General features: G+C 35.6%; 1 protein-coding gene across 5 annotated transcripts in view; it reads right to left on the minus strand.

Annotated features, from left to right (window-relative positions):
- mcf2l2 (MCF.2 cell line derived transforming sequence-like 2) overlaps positions 1-12,818 on the minus strand; it is a 93,571-nt gene that overhangs the window by 29,687 nt on the left and 51,066 nt on the right. For all 5 annotated transcript variants that reach the window (XM_044129829.1, XM_044129827.1, XM_044129826.1 and 2 more), the window contains exons 19-25: positions 9,989-10,081; positions 8,610-8,702; positions 7,857-7,979; positions 7,304-7,384; positions 6,646-6,786; positions 4,193-4,285; positions 3,202-3,280 (exon numbers count right to left, since the gene is read on the minus strand). In XM_044129829.1, the coding sequence (XP_043985764.1) occupies positions 3,202-3,280; positions 4,193-4,285; positions 6,646-6,786; positions 7,304-7,384; positions 7,857-7,979; positions 8,610-8,702; positions 9,989-10,081 (703 nt within the window). The remainder of the gene's footprint in view (positions 1-3,201; positions 3,281-4,192; positions 4,286-6,645; positions 6,787-7,303; positions 7,385-7,856; positions 7,980-8,609; positions 8,703-9,988; positions 10,082-12,818) is intronic.

Raw genomic sequence — 12,818 nt, forward strand, 5'->3', positions numbered from 1 at the left:
ACAAATTGTCATGTGAACTTTAACTGAAGTTATGAAATGTCGCATAATATTCACCAAATGAAAATGCGGGTTTCCATCTGCTAGTTTGGAGTGAATCAACCAGGTGAAGCATACTATAATTTCATCAGATGTTGATATATTTTTAATGAACAGGAAGTACAGAAGGGAAACTAGCATGTTTGGACTTTTTGTGTCCCTGCAGAGACCTCTGCAGGTGGACTGGAGTATAAACTGTCAGAATTTATTCAGCAAATGTGTTTCTATGTTTCCATTATTTTTCTTATAAGCTGCTTTGGTAGGATCTCTCTTATAAATTGGAGCTTTCTAAATAAACAGAGCTGGACTATAATAAATAAAAGTATTACAATGTTGTTCTGCATCTCTTTCCATAAAGATCAGACGGATGACTTTCAGTTTTCTCTCAGGTAATTTCTTTACAGCCTTTAAGTTTGTTCTTTCTGTTTCCTATCAGCCTCTGTCTCTACCCTGGAAATCTCTTTGCGTTCCTCTCTCTAGCTGTCTATCTCTTTGTCTCTCTCCACACATCATTCCATAATTCCCGATTTCTTCTCTCCCCATCACTTTCATTCTGTCCTCCCTTTCATTCTCCCCCGCACCAGTTTCATCCCTTTCTCTTTCTGCTTCCTCACACACTGAGTCAGAGGTGTTAATCATGCACACGTTCGCTGCACTGGGACTCCTGAGCCTCCTGCAGCCTCGGCTCTGCAGGCTTCATGACAGCTCTGCCATACTATTAGGCAGTCTGCTCACACACAGGAACAGGGACACACACTCCACTGCGCACACGCACAAGTTGCCAGTTGCTAGAGTGTGCAGCTAACAGAGTGTGTCTTTCATGTCAGTCCAAACCACCAAGTAGAACTGTGGTCCTGCTGCAGAGAGTGGACTGAGTACGGAGAAAGTTGATTGTTACGAAACATCTTTGTCTTTTTTCTTTATAACCACCACAGTAATATACCAGTTGATATAGCAATTTGCAGACGAATTACTAAATAAACAAAATCCTATGGTCAGCAGCAAAAAAGCCTAACACCACTAACACCAGATATGGAAGTCCATTTATATTATGGAAATAAAAATGAAAGCCCAAAAGGTAGTCATTATTTTTACCTAATTTTTAGCTAAATAAAGAAAAGTTTGTAGAAGAACATTTTTATTTTTCTTCAGGGGAATAAACTATAAACATTTTATAGACTGTAAAATAACAAACCCAGAAAGTTTAGTGACTGTAAGTGTCAAGACAAATGTTGAATATTACATGTTCTATTTATTGTTGTGCAGGTAAAAGAGAAAGAATTCACAATAATGTTTTGGGGGGTATTTAATTGGGGGAAAAAAATGTTGACTCCTGAATACTTTCAACTTGGGGATTTTGGTTCTTTGTGCAAAAAAGTTTGGACACCTCTGCCCTGAGTGAGACCAGAACAGCCTGAGGGACTAAATGGTATCTATGGCTAGTAGTAATAACATACTTTAGCTGAAAAGCATTTATTCCAGATGTAAAAGCAATACAGAAAAAATACTGTAGGCTATTTAGTTAATCATATAGAATATTGTCAAACGGATGTTGCCGTGTTGTTCACACTGTAATGAATCCTGGATAGATGAGGAATGCAAGGTTCTATGAAGCTATGTCTGTCCAGCCAGAGGATGGATCACCAGAACAGATTGAAATCTGTTTTGTAGAGGCCATCAGATTTTTTGTTAATTGACAGGAATATACTGAATAGACAAACATGTAAATATGGAAAGATATATAAGATATATAAGATGATGCCTTGCTGTCGTGTTATTTACTTATGGAGCTTTGTTTGAAATTATGCCAGGTGTCTGAATGACACCACATCCAATCCTACGATGGCTAACTTCTCTGCAGGGTGTAAAACTCAATTCAACTCTTTATTAAATTAGATTTTATTTTAAGATTTTGCAACCATCCTAAGCCTCCAGAGTGAAGAATCTATGTCTTAAAGTGACTCACATGGCAGAAGATGACAATGTTGCACTCCTGCATTTGCAAAAGAAATTCCAATAGATGCTGAATATGCAACAAGTTTGTATCAAATATGAAACTACTGTTCAATCAAGAACAGGATGATTATGAATAGCTCCATCAGACTTATTGTGTGGCAGACTGGTTTCCACCATTGGGCATATTTTAGCTTGCAGTTTTTTGTCTCCTCGAAGGAAAATTGTGAGGATATCACAACAAAGTAAAAAGTGGAAGCAGGGCGTCACATGGTACAGTGGTTACAGCGACCCACCACGCACCTCAACACTCTTGTCATCAGTTTCTTCACCTTCTCTCTTCTCTCCATTCTTATCAGATTACTTGCAAATGAAGACCACTAAAGCTGAAATGATATATATTTTGTTTAATGGAAGTAATCTGACATGTTTGTTAGACTCCGGATGATTTGGATGAATCCAGAATTTGTCCTGAATCTAATTTGGAAAAAAATCTGATTTGTGCTGTTCAAACTGACATTAAAGTCAGATATGGATAAAAAAAATGTCAGATTTGAGCCACTTTAGTCTACAGTCAATGTGACCATTATTAAATTCAATTCAGTTCACCTTATTCATACAGCACCAATTTAAATGACACTAAAATTGGTTAAAAGTTTATCTAAGCAAACTTAGAAAAGTTTCATTAGATACTTTTCTAAGATTCTGAGCCGATTGCTTAGAATTTGCTTAGAAAAGCAGATTGCATCAAGTCAGATTAATTTTATTATAAATGTTCATTTTCAGTGTAAATAATGATGTTTTCCATATTACATGTCGTTGCCCAGTTCTGACAAACATATATTTACTGAGGAGTTAGAATTTTATATTTTGCAGAAGCTCATTTGACAAAGGCCTAGCACATGTCCACTATGACAGAGTGTGGCTGTGCTAACAGTTAGCAATACTGACATAATAAACACACACCAACACAGATCAGCTGCAGTACTCAGTATTTAGACTGGTCTACACTGTGTGTGTCTGACTTTTAAAAATGTTTGATATGAAACTGGAATAATTTGGAGGAATTTTTGTCTCGATTGTTCAACAAAGAAACCTTTCAGTATTTAAAAAAAACAACAATATAACAAGTGTTTTGAAGCTGTGTAAATCAAATCTAATAAAGTATAACAGAAACATTCAAAGTAAGCCGTTATTGGTGTGTGAATGTACCTCTGCATGCTTCTAGCTGGCCTGTAAGAACTTTACGGATCTCTGACACCCACATATTCTTCACATCCATGGAGGGAGCCTTGGGTAAGAATATATACAATACATACAGATCAAGCACACTGGCAATAAAAACCCAGAAACACCAAAATGTGATACATTTATGTGTGGAAGGGAAACTGCATGGCACAACGCTGCCCTCCAGTGGAGGACTGTAGAAAAGACATGATAAAATTTTCCATATCTGCTCTTGGAAATTACTTGGGTTTTGGCAAAATTTAAACTTGCTTCAATTTATCATCATGTTTTTGACATTTTTTTATATTACAAAATAGATTAATATTCTTTAGATCCACTGACAGCATCTAGTAGAGTAGATTTACAAGTTTTTCAAAGTAAAATTGTACTTTTGAAAATGAAAAAACTGAACTGTTCTGTCCTTAATTCAAAAGCCAACTAAGTGTTTGCACTTATTGCTGTGAATTAGAATGATATATGTGGGTTTATTGTTAATAAAATGCAGTAACACTATGTGCGCAAGCAGCCATAGGGCATAGTTGCAGTTGTCAGTCATGAAGTTGTAATTTAAAAATGTTCATTATTCAGTTTGTCTAGTTGACTCTGAAATGAAATAGAAAAGTTTTCATAGCTCAAGGTTTTTTTTTCAGGGTTGTGGAGAAAGCAGGCTATTGTTTCAAAATGACTTCAGTTTTGATATAATAAATGGAATCTGCTCACCTTTTTTCAAAAATATCAACCACCTAGCCATTTTTTTTTACTGGGCTTAGATAGGAAAATGTCTTACAAATATTTATGTAAAATTGTGCATAAATTACTTCAGTTGCAAATACAAATTTCAAGTAACCACAAATTTGGGATATTACCCTGAGTACAGTCACAAGGAGGATCTTTTTAGCTCAGTTACACAGATAAAGTCAAACAAAACTTTGTACAAAAGTCATACGCAAAATTTGTGTCACTCCTAACAACATACCTGGATTATGTAAACTTCTTCTCTGCCATTGTACCACACCTCAAACTTTTTGTTGTCCCCTTTGACATTTTCTGTTATCCCCACCGAGCTCATCTAGACAGCAAAATAGAGGAAAACATGAGAACATGAAGCTCAAGGATACATGAGCTGCAGTTCAGTTAAATCACCCATATTCAGCAGCATTCGTCACAAACCTGCAGACTTCTTCATCTTTCCATTTACTTTGTAATGGGCAGTTTGGGTGTTTTGTTTATTATTGCCATGGTACTAGAAGTTCACAAGTCTGTTTATCCTCCTTCTCTAAGGAATCATGTTTTTCATCTATAAGATATTTTGTATAATTCATGCATGTTTGAGCTAAAATAATTTGCTAGTAATAGCAGCAAACCTGAAGCAGACTGAAAGCAAAATCATACAGAGATCAGCTCAGAGACACCCTGTAAAATCTGCAACTGGTTTAACTGGTGTTAAACTGTTAAACTTTGTATGCTGGTTACTGTGAAAGAGAAACAAACACAATCTTATGTGGTGTTTATGGCACTTTGTGCTTAAATATGCATTGTATGTTTTATTTTAGTTTTTACGGTGGTTCATGGTTCTGTGGCTAAATAAAAAAAACATGACATCAATACGAGGCATGGATAATTGAAACCAATCATAACCATACACAATCCACAACATGAATAATTATAGAAACATGGTGAGAAACTCCAAGACAGAAGCAGAGCAGTTTCACCTGCCACCTCCACATACTCACCATTAGGTATGTCTCCCAAACGTTGGATGCAGATAGTGATGGGAGACGGATAGGGCTTGCAACCCAACAAAGCTAACTTAATGTTTTAATTGTTTCATGAAAGGAAAAAGGGATGACACTTTCTAAATGATTTCTGCTGGCCTACACACATAAAGATTGTCAATATTATCAGTAATATTGACAATCTCATTAATCTTATTAATAACTAGAGATCTCCATGTTTCCCTGCTTCAACACTTGTAGTTCAGGATCATTCCTTTAAATCAGGTGTGACAGAGCCTTTTCAATAAATCAATTCACTCAATTTAACAAATTACATACTTATGTCATAAACACATAGTTTATGACTTAGTTTACACGAGTGGAAATGGATTACAAAGGAATAAAGTCTTGTATAAACTTGACTCTTTCTCAATAATTCCGAAATAAATTTCATGGGGGTACACATTAAATTAACTTACCACATAAGTTGCAAGAAATTTCAATTTCCTCATTATTAACTAGGAAGTACATAAGAATTTCTCTTGTTTTATTATTAAGTGTTTTGAGTTGATTTATAGTTGACTATTTTTTTAATTCCTCACCCAAATTGTTCCGCAATTTTACTCTACTTACAAAAGTGCACATTTGCTTTAAAGTAGGATACACTGGTTCTGCTTTAATAAGATCAGAATCTTTGGTCTTAAGACAGATATTTTTTTGTAATTTAATGGGCAATAACATTTCTAGCATTAAGAATAACTAATAGCACTTTTAGATTAAAAGCAACTTCTTAGTTTCAAGACAATTGATTGAATAAACAATTTATTGATATGTTTTCTAGCATTCACTTTACATAAATTTTCATAGCTTTCTTTTGTGTCACAGCACTTTAGTGTGACACAAAAATCTATGTGTCACACAAAGACCGTTTAAGTTTGGCCCCAGACAGAAACACAGTTATATGCACTACATACAACACATGGGGGCGCTGCTGCTTTCTAGTTAACCTGTTCTGTAGCTAACTACTGTTTATGCATGTGTAAATGTTATGGTAAATGTTATTACCATATTAATAACATTTACACTGCATGTGTAAATGTCAATAACATTAACACATGCAGGACTTTGTGCCTTGATGAATAGAGTTGAAAAACCCATTAGTTACTGTAATAATTTGTACCACTGCAAATAAAACGTATTATTGTTTGAAAATATCCATAATCTAAAGTAAAATTTAGAACTGACTCTTGAGGCCATTTGTACCTTCTTCTCTGGAGGGCCAGTCTCCCTGTTTGGAGGTCACATTCCTGAGAGTTTAGGGACCTCTGAGGCCTCATCTCTCCACAACTGTGTCTCAGTTAATGACTTCTTGATTTGATTTGATCTGGAAGTCCAACAGAATCTTTGGTAGGCCATTCTTAATCCCTATTGGCTGAGCCTCTCACATTGCATCTTACAATTTGTTTTTAATTGTAACGTCAAGTGAGATTGCAAAGTCTGGCATTTTAAAAACACTTGAACATTCAGTATAAAGTTCATCATTAATGCAGTCAACCATAACAGAAAACTGATGTAATTAGCAATTATTGTAGTTTGCTAGTCAGCTGTCATTGCTGCACATCTTCGTAGAACAGTGGGATGTTATATTTCCAGGACACATTACTGGGCTCCAGCAATTAAATAAGAAAGCAATTTAATGTCCACTGTCTCTGACCTTTAGCGAGTGCTTAAAGCTGTAGGATGGGGTCTTCTCATGTCCCTCAGTGTTCTCCTCCCGTTTCTTACAGAACAGTAGCATCTTATCATACAGGAAGAGGTGCCTCTGCATGGGCTTAAACCTGGCCAGATCCTTCACCTGAAACCCACAAATCTGTCTGTTACTTTCTTACCATGTGCATTTTAATATTCAATTAAATTTTAATTTTATTAGAAATAGAAAGCACGTCAGCATGTCAGATGATCTGAGATAGCAGAAAACAAAAACTACATATCCATCATCATTTGCAAAATTCAGTTTTCTTAGTTGTTATAGGAACATATTGTTCTCTCATAAAAGGCATTTATTTGTTTCTATCAAACTCAAATCCATGATCTGTAATTACAATTTTCTTATATCACTCCTAGTAAAATCCTGAAAATATTATCTCACTCCAGATAATTATTTTATTCAGTGGACTGGGTTCATCTCCGGAGTAAGCTTAGAAGTGACAGCCATCTCTTCCTGCATTAAAACAGTTTTACACTGAATCCTTTAGTCATGACATGCTTTTACAAAAAAACCAATACAATCAATGATTAAAAAGAAAAAAGGTCAAAAACAGACACAAAGCACCTTCATATTGACTGGTTCAAATTGGGGTGTTTGGGTATACCTTGCTATGGCCTTTTTTATGGTCTGTCCACACATTAAAGGATCCCTGCATCAGCAGCTTCCCCAGTTCACTCAGGTTGCCCTGTAAATTAGCAAGAAGGTTCGCAGGGTTTAGACTTGAACATAATCTTATTACAGTTTTCAAGGTCAGAAGCATTATGAATTAGTAAAACCATGTGTCATCATCTAATCAAAGACATACATGTAACATTTCTTTAAACAGCTTCTGAAACAAAGACCTGGAAAGTTCTTTCCAGAACTAAATCTGAACCCAGCAGACAGAGTTTTCTCAGAATTTTCATAAAAATTAAAAAAAAAAAAAAAAAAAAAAAAAAAAATCCGTGGCCCAGACAAAAAACTATTTTGTCTGGGCCACGGATAAACTATTTTCATTTTAAAATAGTTTATTATTTGTTTCATTACATTAAACATTTTTGTTTCATTGTGGAAAATATGACTACATTCTTATCTGAAGTAATGCTCCTTTAGTAGAATCAATATGCACACATTCTGTTTCCATCATCCATCCATCCGTCCATATTTTTTTTACTCACCTCAAATCCAGTGATGGCTATCTGATGCATGGAGTCATTGACAGACTTGACAATGTCCAGCATGGTGGCTAAGGCCTCCTCCAGCTCAGCCATCCCCTCTCCCTTACTGCATTTTAACATTTCCTGTCAGACATGAAGTAAGTAGTCAATTCAGGAAATAACACAACTCTGCTAGTTTTATTTGGGACATCTGGTTTTAAAAGCATGCCATTCAGTGGGTTGTTTGAGTTCATGGAGAAAATATGTGCACCTCTGCAGTTTGGAGTAAGAATTCCAACCTTCTTGTTTTTTATCATGAGTAAGAAAATAACTTTCCATCACGTTGCATTCTTTGTAATCCACACTTGTACTGTCCAGTTGTGAAAGAAGTACATCACTGGAAACTGTGTTTAACAACAGGGATCCCTTCATGGCTCTTCAAAGAGCTATGAAATAAACTACGAACCATGGCTAAACAGATGTGGTAGCTGAGAAAAAGACGACTTTTTTTACAGCTAATTGGATATGCGTCTTTGTGGGCTTTCCTGTCTGAGTTGTAAAGAACTGTCAGACCAAATGGAGAAGGCTCTCCTCAAAGAGTAGGGGCTAGAATGTGAATACAACCTCCAAGAAAAGTACTTCTGAACAACCTGAATATGGGTTTAATGCCTAATCAAACTCATAGCTAATTATTTAGCAAAAATTGGTGAAATTAAGTGTCCTTATGTCCAAAGACAGAACAAGTACTATATTACCAATTCTGTCTGTTTGTACCTTAAGCATAAGCTGGTATTTGGTGATCCTCTGTACAGGCTTCAGCAGGTAGGCGTCCAGGGACAGTTTATGGTCCAGTTTCTTCTGACACTCCTGTTGTCAATAAGGACAAAGGTCTTCATCAGACTCAGGAATATGCCTTGTATTGGCATTTATATCAATAAATGAGGACTCATGTTTCTTTGGAGGATTCTTCATCAAGGTATGAGTCACGTTTAAAAGCCACCATGTTTGCTCTGCTTGTGCTGCTCAATGTGAACCGTTAAGCTATAGTCGTGCTTTTAGATGTGTGTGTTTAGCATGCAGTGAAAGAATTATATATCTTTATGAACAAAGAATTATGTGCAGCGTCCGTCTACTTTTCACATAGGCTGCCCTGTGTTTATGTGTTCATTAGTTAGACCAGTGGTTCACCCCATGGAGGAGCGCATTCATGATTGCCTTGTAGTCACTCAGCACGCTGGTCTTATTTATGATTATGATAATGATTATTATTATTATTGCAGTTATTATTATTATTACTTTTTGAGGCGACACAATGCTTCAAAGAGGACCATATCAATCCTTTGCCTACTTACAGTCTGCTGCATGCAGAAACCAGGAAAAACTTGTTCCATAAAACTCAGGCATCCAGAACAGTCTCTGAGGTGCTTATTAAAAACTCAATACACACAAAATGCAAGAGCTACTAAAGTCACAAAAATGTAATCTCCCATTTGTTCCTGTGTATCCAGCAGAGAGATGCACAATGAAGCGAATTTTGTCCAAGGTTATATGAGACCCTTCTTGCTGCCAAGAACATCAGCACCACTAAGAGCGTTTCAGCATTGATTTAGTGAAATCTGAGAAGAGATAGTTTAATTGGCTTACCTTTTAAAGCTATCAGTGACAATTGTAGTTTACTAAAATATATTTAACAAATAGAGCTCAAACTCAAAGATTTAACTTGGTAGCGAAGCAATCTAACTATGAAAATTGTTCTTTGAACTTTTACAAAGCAAACTTGCTAGCTCCTTAAAATCTTAAAATTAATTTACATTTAATGAAGTACAAATAATTGATCTTTACTTTAATTGTATTTCTTTTATTTGTTGTTTTTAAGACTCTATAGTTGTGGGTTTAAGTATTTTTGAAAATGTCATCCTGTAACATAATTACCTAGTAATATTTATACATTTTCTGTCAACTTAACATCTTTTAATACAAAAACATGATGGGCAGCCTTGGTGCCCCGACGACCTGGCTTAGCAAGTTTTCTGGGGGAAATACTGAATATTGCAGCTTTATAAAACGAAATTAAGTTGTTTGTTAATCCAGCACATAGTAATCTTCATCCAAACACCTTGTTCTAAGTCATAGTAAAGTCCAGTGCGTTTTACCTGAAAGAAGAGGCTGTCTCCACACTGCCGCCACACCACCTCAGAGCGGGGTTTATTCTGGCAGTACTTCTCATACACCTGAAGCTCTTCTTTCTGACAACACAGACATGTCAGAGTGAACAGCAGCACTTCATCCATATGTTCGAGACCAGTTGACTATTCCATGTTTTATGAAGCTTTACTTTAGACACTGACAACTATGGGGTGCCATTTGTAAAGTTACACAGCCAAATATTAACAGCAATAAAATGGTCTTTTTAGTCATAAGAGAAAAAAAAATTTACATTATTTTTTTTTATTGACATTTGATTGACATAAATGGATTAAAGGTCTTTGGTGCTCGGCCCTGGCAGAAGACTTTGTTCTGTGAATTGCAATTAGCTTGGATGAGTATTCCCGATGCTGATTAGGGATGTCTTCCCACCAGGGCCTGTACACTGTTGGTGGAGGTCCCTGGCTTCCAAAGGATGGAAGCCTGAAGAGCTGGGAGAATGGAGGTGGAGAAAGAGCGGAGGCGGGTTAAGCATAGCTGGAAAACAAATAAGGCCATGGATGAAGGTCATTATAAGCGGGAGCTTGATCTGTGATTGGTCGTGACAGGGCATGGTCCAGTGTTGATAGGTTGGCGACGATGAAGGTAACACAGCGATTGGATGATGCAGGTGAGGCTGAAGAGTCTTTCAGTTTGAATTTACACCACGACTTCATGTCAATTTCAAACTAAATATGTAATTACTAAACTAAATATTCAGATTATTGAATTCAGTTTATTTCTATAGTATAAATTCAAAACAATTGTGGCCTCCAGTCTTTTAAATTCAATCTTAAATAAATTCTAATCAATCTCAGTTGTCAAGTAGTGCATTAAGCTCAGTTCATTATTCAAAGGTGCTCAGAACTCTTCTGTCTAAGGAAACCCAGCAGAGTCATCACGTTATGTTTACAAACTAAATATTTAGGTCTACACTAAGATATGTGGCTAGCAAACCAAATATTTAACTTCAAACTAAAGATTTCCCTTCAAACTAAATATTTAACCTATATGCAAATTCACTTTCTAATAACTGGAAGTGGGCTATCAAAACAAAAGCTTGATTTTGCAAGCCTTTAAATAAACGCATGCTGATGAGCTAACTAGCGCAGTTACTGTTGCAGTTGCTGTAGAACTATTAGCAAGCATCTGCATTCTCATTAAAACACGAAATGATGTACACACTAAAAAATTTAACTTAGGGGGTTATCAGATTAACAAAAGAATATCATGTACTTTTAACTAAATAATTTCATGTTTCAAACAAAAATGTGATACAATCATGTTGGATAAACAAGAAATTCAACAACTTCACTTTTATGAAATTTAATCATGTTGAGATAACATGATTCATTGTAGTCAGACCGATCTTGTGCTGAAGCCGAGTGAGATCACAGGATATCACGCGAGTTCACGCAAGACAATCGTTTTTGTCTCAACTTAAATAACGTATTCAAGTTGAGACAACCTGATTCAATTTAGTCAGATTCATTTCCCTCTGAAGAGGGTCTAGCGAGATAAGGGGATCACGAGAAATTATGTGACATAACTGTTTTGCGCCTGGGAAGACTTCAAAGCGGTTTTAGTTACACATTAAATTATAGATATTTGTTTTTCTCTGCAGGGCACTATTGGCATTTAAGAACTGCACTGAAACAGTTCTTAAATTTCTTTCAGCATTTAAGAACTGTAAAAAAAGTATTTTTTTTAAAGAAACACTTTTTAAAAAAAAACGTCTTTGAATTAACGTAATTAAATCATGGAAAGGATTTCCACACAATTAAATAGCTTTCTTTCAGCATGAAGCATGTTTGTTCAGCTAACTTAATTTTTATGAGTTGGATCAACCTAATAAGTAGTGTGAAGGTATCACTGTAACATAAGTTGGTTTCTCCAGCGTGCTGTGGTGGCGCAGGGGATTAGCACACTGCACGTTTGGAGGCCTTAGTCCTTGACGCAAACGTTGCTGGTTCGACTTCCAGCGACATTTGCCACATGTCCTCCTCCTGTCTGCCTACTGTCTCAAAAAAATACAAGCCACTAGCGCTGCAAAAACTCTTTGAAGGGAAACAAAAAAAATTTGGTTTCAACAAAAATGCTATTAATCATAGTCAAGCAAATTATTTGGTCCAAAGCACTGCAAATTAGTTGGGCTGGCTCTTTTAAATTACATTGAGTCCAACTATAATAAATGAGTTGAATCAACCTTAATAAATTGAATTGAGCCAACACATTTGCTTTAAATTGGAATAACCTTAATATATTAAGTTCAGCCAACACTTAATAGAATAACCATAATAAAATAAGTTGAGCCAACTCATTTTATTTAAATTAGAATAACCATAATATATTAAGTTCAGCCAACACGTTTGATTTAGAATCAACCATAAAACAACCACAATAACATAAGTTGAGCCAACTCATTTGATTTAAATTAGATTTACCTTAATAAATTAAGTTGACCTTACACATTTGCTTTAGATAGGAGTAACAGAATTACACAGTGCTGAAATAAAGAAAAGAAATCAGGTGGAAAACCTTTCCATGATTTTTTTAATGTTCATCCATAGAGGTATTTTTTTAGTGCACGTGGAGAGAAAAAGAAACAATGATGAAGAGGTAACATGAGCAAAAACTAAAATGAATCCTTTATGTCAGCGGTTTATTCACTCTAATACCTATTCTTTCTTAAATTAGGTTTGTATGCTTTACTTAAGTCTCACTAAACTATTTATTCAACTCAAGTAATGTGAGTAATGTACATGTTTGGCCTGAGAAAGGTACAAGACTAGGTTTTTT

The sequence above is a fragment of the Gambusia affinis genome, linkage group LG10 (genome assembly GCF_019740435.1).
Source record: "Gambusia affinis linkage group LG10, SWU_Gaff_1.0, whole genome shotgun sequence".
NCBI lineage: Eukaryota > Metazoa > Chordata > Actinopteri > Cyprinodontiformes > Poeciliidae > Gambusia > Gambusia affinis.